The following is a 23,429-nucleotide window of genomic DNA, read 5'->3' on the forward strand; positions in this document are numbered from 1 at the left end:
TTTTAGCTATGCCAATAGGAAGCCCACAATGCGACCAAGATGAATGATGAGACGCGAAATAATTCCACCTCCTGCATCAGGGTGAAGATCCCCTCCGTCCACGTAAGTGCAGCCACACGCCCAGCCACACTCATGACTTTTGCTCATGATCCGGATAACGCTGAGCCCTGAAGTCAGTGACACTTTCTGGGTCCTGTGCCCTCTAGTGCCTTCTGCAATATTTGAGCCACAAAAAGCCACCCAGGGAGAGCCATCCCTCCCCCCACCTAGCTCCACAAATAAACAGGGTTATGGTTCCCTTGAGCTTAGGTTTCATGGGGTCAAATCCAACCTGCCAGCATCCCATTAAAGAGCCTTAATATGTCACCAAGCAATGTCTGCAGGGATGGTGCTCTTCATGATCACCCCCACTCCCCAATATTATCTGGCCCTATCAAGGAAACCTCAGTTACAAGCCAACAGCAAGATCTGGGATGAGAATGGAAGCTGTGGGTAAATTAGGCACATGGGACTGTTATCAGAGAACGGTGAAGTGACTCTGCTCAAATCAATGGGGTTAGGGCCAGATTCTGCTCTCAGTGCCCCTGGGGTAGATCCAGAGTCACCCACTGACTGCAATGGGGGTCCAGGCTGGATTCTGATCTCAGCTCCCCCTGGGGTTCACCTGGAGTCACCCACTCACTGCAATGGAGTCAGTCCCGGATTCTGATCTCACTTATGTCTGGTGTAAATCCAGAGTAACTCCAGTGAATTTAACAGGGCTGGGGCCAGCTTCTGATCTCCTGCACTCTAGTCCAATCTAGCATAATCCCATTGAAGTCAGTGAGGCCGGGGCTAGATCTTGCTTTCATTTAACCTGGTCTAAACCTGGAATAACTCCAGATTGATAGCAATAGAGTAAGAGTCAGCAACTTATCCCACTGGAAACCCATGGCGTCACTCCAGATTGATAGCACATTCCAGCCCTCCGTATTCATGTGTTCTTTCTGATGCAACTTTGCCCTTTGGAGAGCCCTTTCCTATGTAGCCACGATTCACCAGGGGTCTCTAATGGGATCCCCATATCTCCTCTCTGAGGTGGAACTCAAACCTGGTGACCTGATTGAGATCTTCCGCTCATGCTACCAGCACTGGGCAATCTACGTCGGTGATGGCAAAGTCGTTCACCTGGCTCCTCCTTGTAAGTGCCCCCTTCCCTAAAGGGGGAGGTGTCTTTTGCTGGAGGCTGAAGGTGGGTCCCTGCCATGGGAGTGCCTTAGGGGTTTCTATCTGCAGAGGAGCCAGTGCTCTGTGCAGGATTTGGGGATCCCATGCCATGGGAGCTGCAGCCCTTATGTGCCTTGGAGGCCAGCTGCATGGACGTTCAGCAGTACTGCCTGCCATACAGCAGAGTGTAGTACTGCCTGCTGGCACTGGGGGGAGCTGGAACAGCTACAGCCCTGAAGAGTGTGGTAGGGCTCGCTGCCACTGGGGGACTCTGCTCCAGCCTCTGGAGGCTGCACTACCCCTGGCTGTCCCCTGCTGGTGGGGAAGGGGACTGCAGGCAGCACAGGGTGGAGGTGCAGAGCAGAGATTGGCTGTATGCAAAGCTGCCTGCTGCCTCTGCTCCTGCGGCCACGGGAAGCTGTGGTTGGGTGGGGGATGCCCACGTATCAGCCACTGTTCCCAGCCTCCAGGGATGCGAGGAGAGCTCTGGGGAGATGCAATTTCCCCCAGGCACCATGGAATCTCCCTGCGTCATACCCAGCTCAGTGCCGACTCAATGGATCTCGCTCTCCCCCACCCAAGGTGAGCACCCCATGGACGGCGTTGCCAGCGTCCTGGCTGCCCTGTCTGACAGAGCCTATGTGAAGAAGGACTGGCTGGAGGACGTGGTGCGCAAGGACTGCTACCGGGTGAACAACAAGCACGACGAGACTCACCCCCCGCTGCCAGTCTCCAAGATCGTCCGGCGGGCCCAGGAGCTGGTGGGGCGCGAGATGCCCTACAACCTGACCAGCCACAACTGTGAGCACTTCGTCATGGAGCTGCGCTATGGCGTGGCCATGAGCGACCAGGTGGGTGTGCGAGAGACAGGGCCTCACACCAGCATGGTGACTGTGGCCCATGGATCGAACCTGGCACCCCCCAGACCTAAGTGCCTGAGCCTCCTGGCACAGCAGCTGGTCCTTAGGGGTGAATGAGACTCAGCCCCCCCAGGAATGTCATTGCCTTGCAGCGTGGCTGATGTACTGCAGGGTGCAGTTCCGCCTGCTGCCCCAGGATCTCCTCAAGTAGCCGCAGCCCCCTGTGTGACCACTATCATCAATTCCCCACTCTCCCCCAGGGCGAATTACTATTTGGTATTTGTTTTGTGGTGGCGCTTAGGAACCCCGCTCACTGACCAGGATCCCATTGCAATAGACTCTGTACAAACCCAGTCAAACCCAGCGTCGGTCCCCCTGCAAAACGAATCCAGCAACTTCCCTTCCCCCGAAATGATTGCATGCCAGAGCATGTCAGCGGCTACCTCTGTTCCCCTGCCTTGGTGCCTCTTCACAGCCCCAGCAGGCTGCTGCTGCCTCCTTTCCTTTACGTATTACAGCTCTGCGTTAGTAGCAAGAGGCTGTAGGGGCGGGGGGGGAGAGCGGGATTCATGCCCCTAGGACTGAAGATCTTGACCTATCCTGTGGCCTCCCTGGATTGGGCTTTTGCAGCAGGTGCTGCTTGACGTCTCATGGGCTGGCCGGACGTCTCAGCCTTCCTTTCCACCTCGCTTGCCCCAAGCCTGTAAATGACCCCACATGGGAACCCCCGTGTCTGATGGGCACTTTGTTCTGTTCTGCAGGTCACAGAAGCTATAGCCATGGGCACTGTGGGGGTGATGGGAGTGGCGGCGGCTGTGATCAGATCCATGGCTCAGAGACGCAAGCATCGGAAGGAGTAGCAGCAGATGGAGGGAGCGGGGTTCGTACGTGCACTGGCTTGGGGAAATTAACCCAGCTCTCGTCCTTTATCATCAGATTGTTTTCAGTGCAAGATGAAAGGTAAATGAGATTTCGTGAACAAAGCTGCCCCATAGCTGACACCCAGTTGTATCCCAATAAACTCATCTTGAGACCCCTGCGTCTTGCTGTCTGGGCTGAAAACATACAGTAATGTGGCTCATAGCTTGGTCACCTTGTGCTGTGGTTTCCCATCTTCTCTCCCAAGCTAAGCCGGGTTGGGCTGGCTCAGTGTATTCACGAATGATCTCCTGGGAAATTGCACTGATTCAACAGGGGATGCTCTGAGTGAGGTGCTCCCTTTCTGATGTAACCCAAGATCATAATCATGAAAGATCCCAAGGCACTTTTGTGAAAGAACCTCTAGGGTTTTAACCCTCGGGTCCTGGTCAAATTCCCATGGGGGTCATTTCATTCTGTCTTCTTAAATTCCTCCCTGTAGTTTCAAATGGATACAGAACTCACTTGGCTTCCTTAGCTGGTGGGTAGTATTGCTATTAAACACTTGTAGTGTTCCACTCCAGAAGCAGCTGCATGTCATTGCCGGATGAGGGATCCCTGTATAAATAACCCCCATGCCTCACTCCAGAGATGGCTTCATCTCAGCTCTGTGTGGTGTAGAGAGGTTTGGCTGGAGCTCGTCTCTCTCCCGGAGCGGAGGGGGACCACACCGCCTCGCTACTTCCTTCCAGTTATTGATGGGGAATTAGCTTGGCTGTGGGAGTCTATTGCCGCGGCTGCAGTAGAGGCAAACACAGACAGTTATTCGTGCCCGGCCCGTGGTCGGCGGGCAATAGTGAGTCAGTGGCTCAGGCCCTCGGGCAGGGGCTGAGCAAGGCAGGTAAACAACAAGCCCAGGCCCTCAGCTCAGAAGGGCCTGGAAGAGGGGGAGACTGCCATCCACAAGTTGGGTGGCAGGGGGGATGCAGGCCCACCCACTCCACTGCGTCCCAGCCCAGGGCCCTAGCAGCGGCAGAAGGCCTGCTGTTGAGTCAGTGGGGATCCTGGCCGCAACACACTGACCTAGGCTCTGGCAGTGCTGCAGCCCGACTCGGGTCAGCTGCCCCCGGGCCACTTCCAAACTCCCCCTCTGGAGGTACCTAGGTTAGGACGGTGTCCTCCGGGGGTTCAAGCACCATGGGGTGCTCTGGGTAACTGGCGAAGGGCAGGATGGGCAGCTCCTCAGGGCTCTGGTTGGTGTTGGGCATCGGCAGGTCAGGCCGAGCCTCGGATCCGCTGTAGGTTGCCGGGGTCTCCCAACCGGGAGCTAGGCCAGAGGCATCTGGCCTCTCCAGTGGCTGCGCCTCGAGTGAGCTCTGGGGTCGGGCTTTTATACTTCCTGTCCTGCGCCTTGACCTCTGAGGGGTGGGCACGGGACTCGCTGGCTCCACCCACTCTGGTGTTGGGAGGGGCTCGTCCCTCTCCGGGTCGGCAGGGAACCACACCGCCTTGCCACAGCTGGATAAACAGCACCTGCACCCCACCAGAAATAGCTGCATCTCAGCATCGGACGAACAATCCCTGTCTAAACATCAGTCATGTTGCATCCCAGAGCTGGCTGGATCTCAGCACTAACTGAGAGATCCCTGTATAACCTGCTGCAGCACAAACCAATGCTATTGAGCTGGCTCTAAGAACTCACTTTGCTCATCTGAAAATGTATTATTTAAAAACGAAATCCTGATTTTTGAGCCAATCTCATAATATCTCTTGCAGCTGCACTCCTGAGTTTGAACATGCGAGGTTGTGGCAATACTGTAACATTTCTGTTTTAAAATCCATTTATATAATTTCTGGCTATTTCCCCTTGCAACACCCTAAACATTTCCTCTCTGCGATGGGGTTCCTGGGGTATAGCCTGGCCTGTGGGACTGCTGAGCCCTCTGTCCCTCCAACCTGGGGTATCCTCACACACTGTGATGCTGTATCAAGTTACAAATCTCTGACAGGTACTGCACCTATACAGCCATCCACAGACAGAGACACATCCAACAGAGTTACATGAATGCTTCTCCCAGCCACTCATGTACCCTCGATAGGGAGGTTCCAGCCAATTCCCACCAGCTTCCCAGCCTTGTACCCCAGAACTGTACCGTCCTGCCCTGGTCAGAAGCCTGACCAGTGTAAGTTCATTACCCAGTCCAACCCCGCTTCAATGTGGAGAGAGCACAGACTAGCTTTTGTAAACTGATCTGAGATTTCCCAAGCACTTCAACCGAAACACAGTTTTAGGTAAAATAGAAAACATATTTGTTAACTACAGAAAGATCGATTTTAAGTGCTTATAAGTAGCAAGCGTAGAGATCAAAGTTGGTTCCCTAAGAAATAAAATAAATTCACAGTCTAAGTTCTATAAACTAAACAGGATTTGAATCAAGCAGTGTCTCACCCTGATAGATGGTACAAACATGTCACAGATCTTCAATACACAGGCTGGAACTCTCCGCCAGCCTGGGACCCTCCCAAGTTCAAAGTTTTTGTCCCCCAGACCTTTCTTCCAGATGGTGAATTGGGGGTTGAGTGAGGCCAAGCCATGATGTCACTTCTCCTCTTTAGAGTTTCTTCCAGCTTGCTGGAAAGATCTATGGTTGTGACATGGGTGTCCGCCCCCATTGGTCAAGCATTCTCCATCCTCTACGTGTTCTCTCTGAGAAATCTCCATTGTATACAGCTCCTGGGATAGTGGATTCTCTTTAATGGGCCATCAGCACATCTGGCTACTCCACTGTTGTACCTGAAAGGCTGGTTGGGGGTGTTCCCAACCTCACAACACAACACACACGTAGCAAAACTTCATAACTGCACCTACAATGATAACACATACAATCCAACAGGATAGTAATGTTCAACAGATCAAGACCTTTAACATGATACCTCACAAGGCATACTTTGTGCAAAACATATCAATTATATGACAGGGGTGAGTATGGGGATTACAGGGTGTGGCTTTGAGGTAGAGAGTGCCACGCTCTCCTTCCTTGGTGATACTTATGGCAATGAATCTGCCTCACGTCTGGTCTAATTTTAGCTTTTCTTTTCCAGCAATGAGCTAAACAGGTTCCCCAGGAACCACAACAATCCGGTGTCCATTCATGCTACTTAGATGCGATGCAAACACCTAAGGGTATGTCTTCACTAGCGATGTTAAAGCACGGCCGTGGCTGCGCTTTATCATGGCTGTGTAGTCGTGGCACCAGCGCTGAGAGAGAGAGCTCTCCCAATGCTGTAAAAAGGGGAATAGCTACCAGCGCTGGTGCACTGTCTACACTGCCATTTTACAACGCTGAAACTTGCAGCGCTCAGGGGAGTGTTTTTTCACACCCCGAGCGAGAACTGTAACGTAACGAGAACTGTAACGAGAACGAGTGTTTTTTCACACCCCGAGCGAGAACTGTAACGTAACGAGAACGAGTGTTTTTTCACACCCCGAGCGAGAACTGTAACGAGAACTGCAGCGCTGTAACGCGGCAGTGTAAACAAGGCCTACGTTTGTTTTATCAAGTACTGAGGATTTACATAGGTGACACGTTTGCATTAGTCAAGGGGAAACTGAAACCTTAATTTCTTTAAAACAAAGAAACTCTGAGAAAATAAGTCATTCTGCTTCTGAAGCTCAACGAAAATGCCACTTAAAGGGGTAAGTACTAACTGAAATGGCTTGTATATAAGAATGACTTGCATTGGGCTTGTCCTTTATTCATAGCTTCATAGAACCATAGATTCCAAGGCCAGAAGGGACCATTGTGATAATCTAGTCTGACCTCCTGTCTAACAAAGGCCAGCAAACTCCCCCAAAATAATTCGTAGAGCAGAGCTTTTAGAAAAAACATCCAATCTTGAGTTCAGAATGGTCAGTCATGGAGAATCCACCACAACCCTAGGTAAGTTGTTCCAATACTTAATTACTCGCACTGTTAAGAAGAAACATTTCCACTTTGACAAGTTGCCATTTGCAGATGGAAAAATGTTGCACTGAAAAATTCCTGACCAGCTCTATTACTAAGGAAGCAGACAGTGGAAGGGATGGATTTTCCAGAGACACCAGCTCCCATTTAGGCACCTAAATGAAAGGTCCACATTTTCAAAAACGTCCAGCCAGTCAACAGGAAATGGGTATTGCTGTGCGCTAGCCCTTTGGACAATCCAGCCAGTTAATCTCTTCACCTCATTATATACAGGTTCTGATACACTAAAAGACCATGGGGTGGGGTTAATTTAGTTACTAAATTTTTATTAAAGATAAATATTTAACAGCATACATTATTTTCTTACATCCATATGAAAAGAGAGAGAGAAATACACGGATAAAGGAATTCAGTTCAGGCTATGAGTTAGATTTGATAAACATTGTTTTCCTAGAGAAGTTTTATCCTTTTCTTTCAGCCCACCTTTTCTCAGCTAGGTGTTCAGTCATTGATCTCATTCAGGGAGTGTGTGGCTCCACTTCTCTGAATTGTTGTATTCTGGTGTGCCATGCTTTTGTGGATTATAGCCACATAAATAAGGATTCTATTAGGATAGGCATTCCATTTTACACCAGCCTCATAAGTTGGCTGGAGACCAGGAATCTCTGACTCTCAGGCTCTTTCTGTTGGAAATCAGAAATGAAGAAAATGAAAGTGACCAGGACCAATAGAAAAGACGAGGAGACAGCTCAGGGCAGCACTTCCTCCCCACAGAGGAATTGAGTCCTCTGTTTTGCTTCTTGCTGCAATTAGCCCCTGTAGTCATATAGCAACTGATACAGTAACAATCAAACAGCTGGCTGCGGCAAGACGAAGTGCTATGTAAAAACAAATTACTATGAAGGTGCCTGTTTTGGCTCCATAGGGGAGGAGACATTGAATTTTGCACCTGAAACAACCTGTTATACACAGAGAATACAGGGTGTTCTTGCAAAATGACCAGACCGACCCTCTGAGCCCACAATGATTTTTCTGAGAACGAACAAGGGAATGTGTTGATTAGTTTATGAGTGAACATTAATGAATAATGGAACATAGGATGTAGACTGGGTGGGACCTCCTGGGTCCCTGAGTCCCATCCCTGCTATCCCCAGCCAGCCCCATCATATCATCCCAGTCAGAAACGTTGCCACCTCCATCTTCAAACTAAATGGGCTCTGTGTCCCCACTCGCCCTATTGGGAGGTTGCTCAGGGTCGACCTTAGGGAAAATGCGCCCTGGGAGAATTTGTATTTTGGTGCCCCTGGACAGCGGAAAACAAGAGTTACTCCATTTTGAAACCCTTCCCCCCTTACCTGAAAGCAGGCAGCTCACATAGACATGACGTTGGGCAGAAAAATAGCAAGCTTGTGGAAAAATTGCAAACAGTGGTAAAGCAGCAGGTCATGACATTGAGTGCAGCAGCAAGTGCTTAACCACAATGCTGGTGCATGGCCAAAGTTGTAACTATAGAGATGAACAAGAGCAAGGAAACCATGGAGAGACTCTGCTGCTGCTGAAGAACTGCTAGCAAGAGCCGCTGTCACAAATTATTCTCCCTATCCCCAATGACCCATAGACAACTGGCCATTGGAAGCAGGGCGCTGCTCATTCAGCATCACCTTGGCTTGCACATAGTAGCAATTCGGGGTGCTTTAACTTATTGCAATAAGGATTTTTGTGCTAATAAAAGGCATTGTGTGTTTGAACTGCTTGTGTCAATCACTTATTGGATGGAGGTGCCGTGTCCTCAGGGAATTCCTGAGACCACCCCAGCATAGTGGACCCTTGCGGGGAGGGTGAGGTGGTAAACACTCCTGGGCCCCACAGCTCCCCTGGGTCCCTACCCCACTATCACCCCAGGCTCCTCTGCCTCCCCCCGCATTGCTCCGAGCTCCCTTCTGTGGTCTCGTACCCCAGGTGCACTCCGCTCCTTGCCTCTTGACCAGGGTGCCCTCGGCAGTCACCTACATCGCCCACCCATAAGTTTGGCCCTGCGGCTGCTCCAGCACCTCCCTCCTCTGATGGGTAGAAACATCCTTATTTCCAGTCTCAATTGACTACTTCTGTCTCCAGTGAAAGTCCCTTACCGCTAGCTTTTGAGTTACTCCAAGCTCAGGGCATCTTTTCCTTTTGTCTCTGATCGCTCAGCAGCCATTGTGTCTCCCTGCTATTTTGACTGGACAATAAATTTTTCTCCTGCAGCGGAAACCCCAGGCCGGAGACCTGATTGAGATTGACCGAGGGCTTTACAAGCACTGGTGTGTCTATGTGGGAGATGATTACATTGTCCATTTAACAGGTGAGATGGGTGGCTTTCGTTCCTTGTGTGAAGCAGCCAGCAGGGAGCTGGTGAGATACCATGCAGATCAGGCTGAGGCAGGTTCATGCTCTAGGTTCTCAAGTACCTGTAACTAGCGCTGGGGGACATTTTTCATCCTACGCTTTTTGTGTGTGTGAAAAAAAATGCAGATTTGATGATACAAAAACATTTGGCAAATTTGTGTTAATTTTGCCAAATTGTTGGTTAAAAAAAAAAAAATAAAATTCAAAACCAAACCCTAAACATTTTGATTTTTTTTGTTTCAACATTTTATTTTAAAAAATTTAAAAAACCATGTAGAGATGCTTGAAACAAAACCTTTAGTTCGCCCCCCAAATTAATTTTTTTCACACAAACTTTGGATTCTCCAAAAATTTTTAAAAATTCATCTTTGGGTCAACCCAAAAAAACCATTTGTTGTATTCATTTATTTGTCAGAATTGTCAGCTAATTAAAAAATCCATCATTCACCTATGTCGTCTTATAGCCCACACATTGTGTCTTTGGCAGCCCTCTAATGGCTGTTCTGCAAAGAGGTTTATTATGAGGTGGCTAGTTAGAGCCTTTGAACTAACAGATACATGTTTTCAAGCTCACTTCTCCTGGGTCATTGGATCCAGTCCCTGCGAGTGCAGCCAACCCCGTTATAGAATCCTGCTCAGAAACGTATCCGGCTCCATCCTCAAACGAGCTGAGGGTGTTTGCCTCCCACTCCTCCAATGGGGAAGCTGCTCCAGAACCTCCTTCCTCTGATGGGTAGCAACCTTCTTCTCCTCTCCAACCTCAGTTGATTCCTGGCCAGTTTATCTCCAGTCATTCTTGTGCCAACATTGTCCTTTATCTTCAATTGCTCATCTTGCTGCTTGGTGTACCCATAACAGTCCCTCCTGAGCCCCCCCTGCCATTTTTGCGGTTTTACACAATCCCATTTTTCCTGTTTATAAAAAGTCTTTAAAACACATTTTTTCTCTCTGCTCTGCTTTGATAGACCCTACACTCACACAGGGGAAACTGACTACATTGGGGAAACAGGGCATGCAATCATGCCATTTAATGCACAAAAGCGACAGATCGAGACAACAGATTTTTTTTTCCTCTCCAGTCTCTTTTGGTTCTTGTCATTTTGGTTCTTGGCATTTGTGACTTGGGCTGGTTGACAAGTTTCCAATGAAACCTTTTCCCATCCAAAACTGGGGTTTTGCCATGGGAAAAAATAGCTTTCAGTGGAAATTTCCAGCAGGAAAATCGAAACAAAGCAGATTGTTTCAGGCCAACATTAATCTTTTCCTCCCTCTAATTTGCCAGGCTGCCTTGTGTGAGTTCTAGTTCTGGGTCTCTCGTGCTTTCCATTTTCCCCTGCTCCCCGTTGGAACCACATCTTTCATGAGGCACAATGGCCGTCCCCGGGGCTGAGCTGCTGCAGGGCATCATAGGGAGCCCATGAAAGAAGACCTGGAACTACAACTCCCATGAGGCCCACAGCAGCTCAGGTAGATGCAGAGATTAATGCTGACCTGAAGTGAAATGTTTCCATTCAGGGATGTTAGAATTGTTTCATTTTGTTTCATCAAAAATTGAATCAAAAATATTTTGGGAATTTTTTGTTGCACAAGCAGGTTTCAGACATTTTGACTTTTTGTTCTGATTCAGGATGAAAACTAATGTTGGCATTTCCTGTGGGACAGAAATTCCATTTTTTTTTAAACAGTTCTACTTTTAACCAAAGTGGGCAGGAAAGAGTTAATGGTTGCCATCAAGCATGTCTTTGATCTAGGAAGTCACAGACCTCATTACAACTTATGAGCCTGCTAGCTGCCCTGCATTCAGACTAAATGGAAGAAGCAATTAAGTTTCTTTACATAGTGAAAGATGAAACAATAGAAGCCACCGCCCAAGACTCTGGGCCTCTTGAGAAAGGCTGGGCAAGAAAACTCAGGGATAAGAAGAGGAGTTTTCCTGGGAGTGATTGAAAACACAGGGGCTAGGGCATTGTTTGGTTCAGTTGTTTGTGTCAGAGCAGAGACAAAAAAACAAGGAGAAAGCTAAAAGAAAGCCAGAGAAGCACTAGTAGCGTGGCCCTGAGGGAGAGCTCCTTGGGATACAGGACTGTCAGGCGAGGCAGGCATCTCTACACTAAACATGCCAAGTTCTTCCAACCTTTCCTCAGGGATCACATTTTCTAAACCTCTGATTATCATTGTTGCTGTCCTTTGGACTCTCTTCAATTTGCCCATATCCTTCTTGGATCCTCCTAGCTATCCCGCTAGGGCTGCGTTGGGGATAGAAAGTAGCCATCAATGAGTAGTGCTGCTTGTTCCAAGAACTCAAACATCATAAATCAGGCTCCAAGAAGTCACAAGATACTTTTCAAATAATAAAGATGGGGTTCTGTTCATTTGCATTCAGGGGTTCAAGCCTCTAAGGGCCACATTTTCAAGTTTTTCTCTGCACACATGTGGGTTAGAAACTTTATTTTCTTTTTATATGAAAGCTGAGAGTCTTGCGTAATCACAGGACTCCAAAAGCTGGATATTTAAAAAGAACATCAAATATCATGAGACTCGCAATGAAATTGTTGCCAACTCTCACAATATATGTGTACACATTGTTGCTAGCTGATATTTGGGGGCTGGCAGTGTTGTTTCTGTTAAGGTGAGGAATTGATGATCTGAGTCAGGTGTATTCCTTGGTACAAATTTGTTTTTTTACAAGGAATGGACACACAATCCTGTTTCCTTGAATGCAGTAAAAACGAAGAAACAGCTGGCAGTTTCCTTGCTCAGAACTCCCTGAGTCTGCCTCTCCAGTGGGCTGTGTGCCCAAGAAGCCCTGCCTCTCTGCTTCTGCTCAGTGTCACGCTCATGACTAGATCCCTGTGCGGCGTGACGGGGCAAGGCCAGATGACTATAGGAAAGTAGTGAGAAACAAGTATATTAGCCCCAGGCTAAACAAATCCGTGTTACCATGGTAACCAAATGGCAGTTGCTCCAGGTCAATTAAGACACCTGGGGCCAATTAAGATCCTTCTAGAAAGCAGTGGAGACAGCTAGGTTGATTGGGACACCTGAAGCCAATCAAGGGCTGGCTGGAACGAGTTAAAAGTCAGTTAGGTGTGCATGTCAGGAGCTGTAGGAGGAAGCTATACTGCTGGAAAAACTAGGTAGTACAAACCCTATCAGGCACAAGGAAGGAGGCCCTGAGGTAAGGGTGAAGTAGATGTTGAGGAAGTGGGGGGCTGCTGTCGGGAAGTCGCCGAGGGAATTGTACTCGTCCTGTTTCAAAAAGTCAGCTACCAATAGCTGCTACTATCAGCAGGGCTGTCCCTAGCGATTGTGGTGCCCTATGCAGCCCCCCGGGGGGGCTGGCCCTGGGCCTCTGGGGTGTGTGTGTGTCCCAGGCCCCTGGGCGGGGTAGAGGGGGTTGTGCCCAAGGGCTTTGGGAGGCAGGAGCAGCCAGCGCAGGAAGGCAGCAGGAGTTGGGCCCGCCCCCTGCACTCATGGGGCAGTGGGAAGTGGAGTGACCTGGCCCCAGCCTGCTCTGCTCCCAGGCCTGGGGGGAGGGGGGGAACTGCCCCCCAGCACTCACTCTCCGCCCACCCCGATTAATCACAGAGACTGAGACAATAGAGATTGTGCGAGGGAGGGTTGCTTCTTCCCACCTCCCTTACTGGCTTACAATGAAAAGGGCTCAGTAGGCTGTGACCCTGGCCTCTAGAGAGAAGGGCTACATGGAGGGTCACAGTGAGTCTCTGAGGCTAGCCTAATGTGCCTGGCAGCGCGAGACCCACTGAGACGAGGTCGAAGCTTTTTCACAGCGGATACAAAACTGTGGATCCGCATCTGCCAGAATCAACGTGCATCTGACCTGCGATCCACTAGCTGTCTTTTATGTGTACCCGCATCTGCGCCACACCTGCAGCAGCTAGCAGTCTCACAAGGGCTAGTAGCCGGGGAGAGGGGTGGAGATGAATGAGTGGCGAGCGGGGTCTTGCAGGGAAGAGGTGGTGCCAGGGCAGGGACTGGGGGTAAGGGGTGGTGTAGGGGTAGGGTCTCAAGGAGAAGGGGTGGTGCGGCGGCAGGGGGAAGGGGCAGTGCAGGGGTGGAGTCTCGAGAAGGGGCAGCACGGGGGTGGCACATTGTGTGCTGCTCCCGGGGGCTCACAAGCGATGGCATGGCAGCAGCAGTGCGTGTTACATCACAGCAGGGCGAACGGTTGGGGCGCCAGGGCCCTGCCTGTTTCAATCTCCATGACTCGGGGGTGGGTCCCACTGCCCAGGAGCCAGCGGGCCGGGAGCGCGGACAGTACTGCCGGACTGGGCCATGGTGGGGATGCTGGCGCTGCCCAAGGGGCCTGATCTGCTGGACAGGAAGCGGTGCAGTGAGCGGGTGCTGGACAGCCCCAACTTCAGCCACCCCAGCCACTGGCTGTTGGCTGCCGACCCTGAGGGCACTGTGCCCCTGCCACCCACAGGCTGCCCGAGATGGATGCTGTGGGCCAGGCGCCACCGGTGAGTAGAGCCTTGCGTGGTTATATCCGCATCCAATCCACTATCTGCAGAAATGATCCATGGATATCTGTGGATTTGCAAGGCTCTACTCATGACTCCTTCTCTTGGCTTCCTGCTTCCAACACCCATTGCCTAGCCCCTGCTAAACCACTTGAGTTAGCTCTGGCCTGGCCATGCGGCTTAGCGTCTTGGGTGGAAGTCCCACTGTCTGCAGCTGGTTTAAACCATGTCAATGAGCTTCATTGCTCCTTATATTGAGCCAGAGAGAAGGTGCTTGACATCCCCATTGTCTTTGGGGATGAGACCCACCTTGATAGCAGCCATTAGCACCATTCAGCATGGCAATATGACGTCGTAGGCACCAGCAGGGACAACTGGAAGGTGGGTGTGGGCTCTGGCCATATGAATGAGCTCACAGCCTGCCTTTCTGTCTCTGACCTCCAGATGTGACTGAAAGGCCTGGCTTGGGCTCTGTTGCCTCCATCAACGGCCAGGCGGTGGTGAAGAAACAGCTCCTCAAACGTGTTGTAGGGAACTGCAACTATTGGGTCAACAAAAAGCATGACAAGACCCTGCGTGTGTATCCGGTGCCCAGAATCATAGCCCGGGCGAACAAAAGAGTTGGGGAGAAAAGGACATATCAAGTCTTGGCTGAGAACTGCGAACACTTTGCTAATGAGATGCGCTACAACACAGCAATAAGTGACCAAGTATGCAACTGACCGGGTGTGGGTTATTGTTACCTGTGTCTGTGGGATAGGCAGGTCCACGTGCTGACGCCTAGCAAGGAGAACAGATCTGAGGGAGGAGCAGGGAGGGGACTGCAGCAGGAGCCCACGACTCTTTTGATGCATGTAAGGGACCTTTAGCAGGTATCGGATTTCTGGTGAGGTGAACATGGAGGTTGTTCCTTTGCCGACTCAAATTTCTACCAGGCCTGGTTTAAAGACACTTGCGGCACTAAAAACACTATGACCAGCCCTAGCCCTTGCCCCTCTGCAGCATCAGCTTCCATGCCACCTGCTGCCAGCCCCCAGGCCTCCACACCGACATCACACATGGCCCCCTGGCTACCCCAGCAGCCCCCGTGCACCTCCCATTGCCATCCCTCACCCTCTAGTACCAGTCTTCATGCTCTCCCTCACCTCAACCCCCTCCTCTGCCACAGACTTCCTCTGTGACCTTGGGCAAGTTATTTAGTCTCACTATGCCTCAATTTCCCCAGTTATACCATGGGGATAATGGCACTGCCCTGCCTCCCAGAGGTTTGTGAGGATAAATACACTAATGTTCGTGAGGCACTCAGACATGACAGTGGTCAGGGTTGTACAAATACCTAGAAAACCCACTGAGCTTCTCTGAACAAAGCAGACATCTACAAACCACACAGCCTGACTGCTGGATATTTTTCCAGCCCTCAGTTGATGCTCCATTTTAGTCTGAGCGGTTTGCCAATATTCAGGGCCTTCCTGGCTTGATTCCATTAGGAGGAGAAATTGATAACACACATCAGTCCTATTCGTTGGTGCAATCCTATGTATTTACAAAGAATGCACAAAAAGCCCAGTTTCCCTGAACGCAGTAGGAACAAACATAGACGCTGACTTCCACTGTTCCCGGGTGGTGCTCTACCCCTGCTTCGCACCAGACCCCACCCCCACTTCACCCCTTCCCCCAAGTCCCCACCCAGCCTCTTCCTGACCCCTTCCCACCCCTTCCTGTTCCATTCAACCCCCTCCCCTGCCTCTTCCTACCCCTGCTCCTCCCAGCACCTCCTGCATGCCGCTGAACAGCTGATCACGGCTGGCAGGAGGCGCGAGGAGGGAGGGAGAGGAGCTGATCTGCAGGGCTGCCCATGGGTGCTGAGCACCCACTGTTTTTTTTTCCCGTGGGTGCTCCAGCCCCAGAGCACCCACGGAGTTGGTGCCTATGGGAACAAACAACATCTGGTAGTTTCCTTGTTCAGAAATCCAAGCCTGTTTCAAGTGAACTCTGTGTGCCCAAGAATCCCTGTCTCTACTCCCTTTTAAGGTCATGCTCCCCCCCGCTTCTCTTGGCTTTCGATCTCTCACACACATATGAATCCAATCAATCCCCCAGCCCCTATGTATGCAATCAGTCCTCCTCCAACCACTTAGCTCAGCTTCTGATCAGCCCGGCCTTGGATCCTGGCTTCCTATTGTTTCAGCTATCACTACCTAAAGGGACATTTAATTGCTGCTTCCATTTAGCCTGAAGGAAAGCTAGTTAGTAAACCCAGCGATTTTTACAGTCTGTGATTTGTCTAAAGCTCAGAGGCAGCATTAACACCTCCTGCATAATGCTGTCTTCAGCCAGCTAGGATTGTTATCTGCAGCATTGATGTTCAAGGTTAAAATGCTTTATTTGCAGTGTGCTTTCCCCCGGCCCTCCCCAGGAGAAGCCTATTGAGACAAAGTGCTAATGAGCAGGCTGCATTCTGGGAGATTCTTGAGTTGTCTGGAGTCTGCCTGACTAATCGGGGATTCTTTTTGTTTCCAGGTTAATCATGCAATGGACGTTGGTATTGGTGCAGCGATAGCAGTAATAGGGTTCAGTATTCTGGCTCTCTTCTTTGGACAGCGGTAGCATCGTTGAACTTCTTCAGGCCAGAAACCATGCAGAAGAGAGGTTTTCTGTTCAAACAATTTACCAGCATGTACAAAAGATACAGATCAGGGCCATTGCAATGGAAACCAAAACAAATATTATACCTAAGAATTATGTCATTAACAGGAGTCTTGTCTCTTCTGTTACCGGTCAGTGGCCCAGAGTAGATAATGATTGTTGGAGTATTCTCTGAGTATCTCTGAGCACCAAACTCAGGAGAACTGCTGCAGATGGAAGGAATGGGGTTCATACCGGCTCTGCCTTGGGGCATTTCAGCCATTTCTCATCAGACTATTTTCAGTGCCAGAGGAACGCTGAATGAGATTTCAGGAGTAAAGCTGCTCCACAGACTATGCCCAGTTAGAAGACTAAATCACTCATCTTGAGACCATGTGTCTTGCCGTCTGGGATTAAAAGACGGAGTTACGTGGTTTATAGGTCATCATGTACTGAGGTTCCAAAGCTAGGCAGGGCTGGGCTTGCTTCAGGCCTACATGAGAGACATCCTAGGAAATGTTACTGATTCAACAGGGGGTGGTTTTCTAAATGAGGTGCTATCTTTTTGATGAGATCAAGCTTCAAGGTGCAGCAGAACTGCACTAATTCCATTGTATTCAGAGTCTTTACTTGGACCTAAAAATTCACCAGTAGTTTGTGATATGTAGTTAAAGTTTTATTCTATAGTTACAACCCTTTATTAGTGATTTACTCTTCTAATTAAAGACAAGAAAGAAGAGGAGGATGTAGTCCACACCTATCCCAGCCATTCCCTCCTTGGAAGAGGGTCACAGGGTAACTCTGTTGCTATTCTATGCCTTGGGGAGTGAGACGGGGTGGGGAGACCCCGTCCAGTGTGGAGTGAGTTCACCCCATCCTTCGAGCTGCCCTCTGTCCCAAGACTGTGAGACCTAAGGGCAGAAGTCCATAAAGTGGACTTGATCCACAGGACTTTAAGGCCCAATGGCCAGAGTCTATGGAATTGCCTTGCTTCACAGGGCAATAGTGTCATGTGACCTGCGTCCAGAGAGAGGGGGAGCCCTTCTCTGCAGGACAGTAAGGCCTAGTGGCCAGAGTCCTTAGAGATACCAAGGGTTTGCAAGGCAGTAAGGACCAACAGTCAAAGTCAATAGAGATACCCCAGGTCTACAGGGTAGTAAGGCCTAGCAGCCAGCATCATTAATGATACTTTGGGTTCGCTGGCCACAAGATCTAGTGGCCCGAGTCAATGGAGATACCCCTCCGGGTGTGGCTGTATGGCCTAGTGCTTGGAGTCAACAGGGTTGCTCTCTGGGTGGGGCTGTATAGCCTAGCGGCTGGAGTCAAAGTCGCCCTCCGGGAGTTCATCCCGTCACACACCCTCCTCCTCAAAAGGGCACCCAGTGGGGGCTCTTCTTCTCCCCCCTCCCCACCTATCCTCGGAAAAAAAAAAAATCGGAGTTGGCATATGCTTTCCCATGGCGATGTAGTACCTGAAAGTCGTATAATTGTAGGACAAGATACCAGCGCGTGATTCATAGGTTTGTGTCCTTCATGCTATTTAACCATTGCAGGGGTGCATGGTCAGTGATCAGTCGGAATGCATTTCCTAACAGATAATACCGCAGAGCTTCTATGGCCTACTTAACGGCCAACGCCTCTTTCTCAATAGTTGCAAGCTGTTCCCAGAGAAACCCTCTACTTGACTTAAGTACCGCACAGGGTGTTCTTCCCCAGCTACTGCCTGTGATAAACTGTCCCGAGGCCCGCTTCTGAGGCATCTGTCTGTAAAATGAAGGATTTCTGAAAATCTGGGTGTATTAAGACTGGTCCGCTGGTCAGTCACTCTTTCAGTGCTCGAAGGGCTGCCTCACATTGGGACCACCATTGGACCCTCTGAGGTTGTGAATTTTTAGTTAGGTCCGTCATGGGGGGCTGCCAAGATAGCAAAGTCGGGGACGAAACACCGGTAATATCCGGTCAGGCCAAGGAATTGCCGCACCTGCCTCTTCGTTGTTGTGTTGGGCCAATCGCGCAGGGTCTTGTCGACCAGGGGCCGTAAATGTCCTCCCCCCACGGTGTACCCTAAGTATGTCATCTCACTCTGCCCGAGGTGACATTTTGTAGGGTTGGCCGGAAGTCTAGCGTGCTTAAGGGCTTGGAGTACCTGGGATAGGTGTTGGAGATGGTCTTCCCAACTGGTGCTGTACAAGACGATGTTAATGAAGGTGGTGGCGTATTGCTCATGGGGTTGTAACAACCGAACCATGAGCCGCTGGAAGGTGGGTGCAGCTCTGTGGAGCCTGAACGGCATTGTGATAAACTGATACAAACCAAAAGGTGTCGGGAAGGCTGTCTTAGGACGAGAGTTCAGCATCAGGGGGATTTGCCAATATCCCTTAGTCAGGTCTAGAGTTGACAGGAATTTGGCTCCTCCTAGACATTGCAAGAGTTTGTCTATTCGTGGCATGGGATAGGCATCGAAACAGGAAATTTCATTCACTTTCCAGAAATTGATTAAGAAGCGCACTGAGCCATCTGGTTTTGGTACCAGGACTATTGGGCTTCGCCATTCGCTGTGTGACTCCTCTAAAACCCCCAGGTCCAACATGGTTTCTAATTCCTTCCGCATGGCTTCCCACATCTTCTGAGGCAGGGGCCTATGGGGATTGCGGACCTTCTGACCGGGTCTGGTGGCAATATGTTGACTTGTAATCACTGTTCACCCCAGACAGGATAAGACATTGTGGAAATCCTGCAGTATACCCTGCAATTGCTCCCCTTGGGCTTCAGTTAGGCCCGCTCCCATTGCCACTGGTCAGGCCTCCAGAGGGTCATCAGTGAGCAGTCCCAGCTCTGGCTCGGGCAGATAGCCTACTTATCAACCCCTTTCTCTAGCCTTTCACGCCTTTAGGAGGTTGACATGATATGTGCGAGTCGCCCGCTGTCATCCCGGTAGTTGGACCTCATAATCAACCGGCCCGACCCAACGAGTGACCTCGAAGGGGCCTTGCCATTTAGAGAAGAGCTTGGATTCAGCCGAGGGCAATAGGAGCAGATCCCGGTCTCCGGGTTCAAAATTCCAGAAGCGGCCCCCTTGTTACATTACTGCACCTGAGCCTGCGGTGCTTGCATCAGGTTCTCTTTCGCAAAAGTTCCTTGCAACTGCAGCACATGATGGGCCACTCCCTTTCCCTGAGTCTCCTGTTCTTCTCATCCTTCCCTGCGGAGCTCAAGGAGACCCCGGGGTTGCCGTCCATAGAGGAGTTCGAAGGGAGAGAAGCTGGTTGATGCTTGGGGTACCTCTCGTATGGCAAACAACAAAGCGGGAAGTAGAGCATCCCAGTGGTTGGGAGCTTCCTCTACAAATTTCCGCCACATGTTTTTTAGTGTCTTATTAAACCTTCCCACCAAACCATCCGTTTGGGGATGGCACATGGAGGTTCAGAGGTCCCTTTGGGCGGGGCTGTATGGCCTAGCGGCCGGAGTCAATAAAGTTGCCCTTCAGACAGGGCTGTATGGCCCAGTGGTTGGAGTCACTAGAGTTGCCCTCCAAGTGGGGCTGTATGGCCTAGCGGCCACTTGGCAGGTTGTAGGCCACCATCCGGGGGGGAGGAGGGTCACGGCCACGTAGGGGACCCGGGCCATCCCTGCTCCACCGTGTCCCAGCCCAGGGGCCTTCCAGCGGTGAGTGCATCCACCACTAGGTCAGTGGGGATCTGTCTGCAACATGATGACTGACCTCGGGATGGCTAGTCCCCCCGGGCTACTTCGTATCTTGTCCCTCCTGCTGGCAATCTGCACGTCTTTGGGGTCTCTGGGTTCCTTGGCCGGTGTAACTCCCTGTAGTTCAGACCTCCCTGGGGCATCCGCAGGTAGCTGGGCATCTGTTTGGGTCTCGGTGCCTCTGGCTTCCGCAGTCCGGGGGTCCAGTGGTTCCAGGGCAGGAGCCAGCAAGAAGCATCCTTCCTCTACGGCAGTCAGCCCAGACTGAGACAGGCTGCTCCCTCTTATACTGCTGCTATGCCTGGAGCATGCCCAGTAGGGACATGGGGGCATGGCTTCCTCTGCCCACAGTGCAGAGTTAACCCTTCCCTGTCCAATGCAGGGTGAGTTCACCCCATCACATGGGGATTCCTGTCCTTCTGGGCCCCTGTGGAGCTCTTCTGAGATAAGCCCATATTCTGAGAAATAGGCTTGCTCCCCGTTAATGGTAACACTACATTCCAAATCCTTCCTGCACCGTCAGACTTCCCTTACGGCTCCGCCATCCCCGTCAATCATGCTGGTTACTAGACGAGCTGTGTCATTGTGTTTCTATAACTTACCTTTGCTCTGAGCATTGGCTGTTGGTCTGTCACTCTACCCCCAACCTGGGGGACCAGTGGACTGTTTTCCATCTGGTCCCTAGCCTTTGACCAGGGGCTTGGGTGGCCCTACCACGGGCGTAGCTCTCAAGGTCCCTGGAACACACACACACACACACACACACACACACACACACACACACACACACACACACACACACACACACACACACACACACACACACACACACACACACACCCCTTCTCACCAGGCCAAGGCACCAGCCCCAGGCAAGGAGTAACTCTTAGTTACATTTCAGACAAGGCATTTGTCCAGCCTCCCAGTCAAAATCCTTATACTAGTGTAGCCCTTCTGCAAAGTATCACTGGCAACAACAAGGACCAGGTTCAAATATCCAGGGCTCCTCTTACAATTAAGAAAACACACGTGCTCAAGTGCCCCCCAGAAACCTAAACACCTGCCCCGGTGTCCTTCACAGGCAATACTTGCCCTCTCACAAGCTCCCAGTCTGGGTATGGAATTAAGAAAGCTGTACTGAGGCTGGCACAGATCTATAGGAGTTTGTTACCCCAGCCTTCACACAATCTTGGGAGGACCCCTTGTCCTCCACCAAGCCCTCAGGTTAGGCTTGCACAAGGGTGAGCTCTGCAGCTCTCTGAATCTGAGACTAGGCCTTCTGGCTTCAGACACACTATATCTCCCGGCAGCAAGTCCAGCTGAGTTTAGAGACTGATCCCTCTGCAGGGAGTCTGCAAACAGTGAGAATCTGCAGCCACACTGTGCAGCCTTTTCAGAGCAAGAGAGCAATTCTTAGACACATGGAATCCAACATCAGCATTGATTCCTTCAGTCAGCATGGAAAAGCCAAGCTTAAGAAAAGGGCCATATGGGCAGAAGCAACTGGCACAATATCCCAGGCTTTCCTGGGATCCAGCCAGGCTCTCACTCTGCGCTCCTGAGCCCTGTGTGTGTGTCTGTCTGACAGTTCCCTTAAAACACAATTAATTGACACCTCCTGTTTGATCCCAGTTGGAGGCCTGCTGTTTCCACATCTCCTCCTGCTGTGGCTGCCAGCTGTTAAGATCTCATTGTGACAGGTTGCCCCCCTTAGGATGACACCTGATGTACTGGGATACAGCTGAGCCCGCCTGTCCTGCCAGTCTAGGCACCCTTTTTACCTGTCTTGCTGAGCCAGGCTATTAAGCCTCCTCCAGCACACACACAGGCAGGGCCACACACACAACTGCAGAATGACACAGACACAGAGATCAGCTCTGGGAAGGCTCAGCTTAAGGGACTTGCCCCAGCATTCAGGTCTTCTCCTCCCTTGGAGTGCAGACCCAAAGGTATATTACGAAATCCGCCTCCTCCCTCAATGTGGAGGAAGGTATGCACAGCCTCTTACCCCCTCCCCCAATTATGAATTGCACAAACTGGATTATAAATAAGAAATAAAGTTTAACAACTACAAAAGGTGGATCTTAAGTGGTTAAAAAGAGCCAACAGAACAAAGCAGATTACTAAGCAAATAAAACAAAGCACGCAAGCTAAACTTGTTTCACTGAAGAAATTGGTTACAAATAGTAATTTCTCACCCTAGATATTGTTGCAGGCAGATTACAGAAAGTCTTGAAAAGCAGCTGCACTGGCGTGCAGCTTGAGACCTCAGGTATTATTACTCACAAGCTAGACGCCCTCCCAGCTTGGGCTCAACCCTTCTCCCCTCAGTTCAGTTCTTGCTTCCAGGTGTTTTTCAGTGTCTTTGGGTGGGGAGGCAGAGGAGAACCGCGGTGATGTCACTCCCCTGCCTTATATAGCTCTTGTGTATGGCAGGAACCCTTTGTCTCCCAGTGGAAAACCACTGGCATTCCAAAAGGGGAGGAGCGGTATCCAGTACCAGATAACTCAGACCCAGGTCTCTGCATGGCTGTGGCAGCCATTGCTCGTAGGCTGTCTGGAGTGTCCACAGGAAGACTAAGCTCTTTTACATTCAATTGTCTTTGCTAATAGGCCCTTAGCACTATCTGACTTTCTCATTGTTGTACCTGAAGGGCTACAGTTGGGGATACATTTGAAATACGGATACATAGTCAACATTCCTAACTTCAGATACAGAAGTGATACAGACATACAAATTGGATAATCACATTCAGTAAATCATAACCTTTCCAATGATACCTTACAAGAACCCGTCTTGCATAAAGTTTCTCTCAGTTATGTCATATTCATATCATGAGCATATTTTCATAAGGAATATGGAATGTAATGTCACATTCATGTCCCCATTGAGGCTCTCATTGTCTCTTCCGGGCTTTCCATTCATGTGTGTTGGCCCCAGCCAGTTCTTCTTAACGGTCCCCACCTAGCCAGTAGAGGTGACACCGAGCCATGCCTCCCTGCCCTCTCCCATTGGAGAAGGCAATCCCCTCACACCCACTCGTTCTCCACCCACTTTGCCAGGAGAGTGGCATGGCTAAACTGAGGTACGCATATTGTTCATAAAAATATTACAAAATTTCCCACATTCTCCACAAAGGCGGAAAGGAGCCCAGCACTAATTTGGGAAAACACAACAATAAATCATCTGTATGTTTCTACAAATAGTAAGTCAACCCCACAGTGTCTTGGACATTGGTCCTTTGCCTTAGCTTCCCCATCTGCCAATGTGAACAAATGCTCTTCAACTCCCCTGGCTTTTTCCCCTCTGTGCATCCCACTCACTAGTTGTGGTCAGTGGT

General features: G+C 50.4%; 2 protein-coding genes across 2 annotated transcripts; both read left to right on the forward strand.

Annotated features, from left to right (window-relative positions):
- The first annotated feature begins 1,050 nt into the window (after positions 1–1,050).
- Positions 1,051–2,926, forward strand: LOC141991303 (phospholipase A and acyltransferase 3-like). The gene is made up of 3 exons (XM_074959613.1): positions 1,051–1,180; positions 1,789–2,057; positions 2,828–2,926. The coding sequence occupies exons 1-3, from the start codon at positions 1,051–1,053 to the stop codon at positions 2,924–2,926; spliced, it is 498 nt and encodes a 165-aa protein (XP_074815714.1).
- Positions 2,927–6,411: 3,485 nt separating this feature from the next.
- LOC141991304 (phospholipase A and acyltransferase 3-like) lies at positions 6,412–14,480 on the forward strand. Its single transcript, XM_074959614.1, has 3 exons — positions 6,412–6,621; positions 9,134–9,230; positions 14,203–14,480. Exons 1-3 carry the CDS (start codon positions 6,607–6,609, stop codon positions 14,478–14,480), a joined length of 390 nt encoding a protein of 129 aa, XP_074815715.1. The 5' UTR covers positions 6,412–6,606.
- The last annotated feature ends 8,949 nt before the right edge of the window (positions 14,481–23,429 follow it).

Source organism: Natator depressus, chromosome 7, assembly GCF_965152275.1.
Source record: "Natator depressus isolate rNatDep1 chromosome 7, rNatDep2.hap1, whole genome shotgun sequence".
NCBI lineage: Eukaryota > Metazoa > Chordata > Testudines > Cheloniidae > Natator > Natator depressus.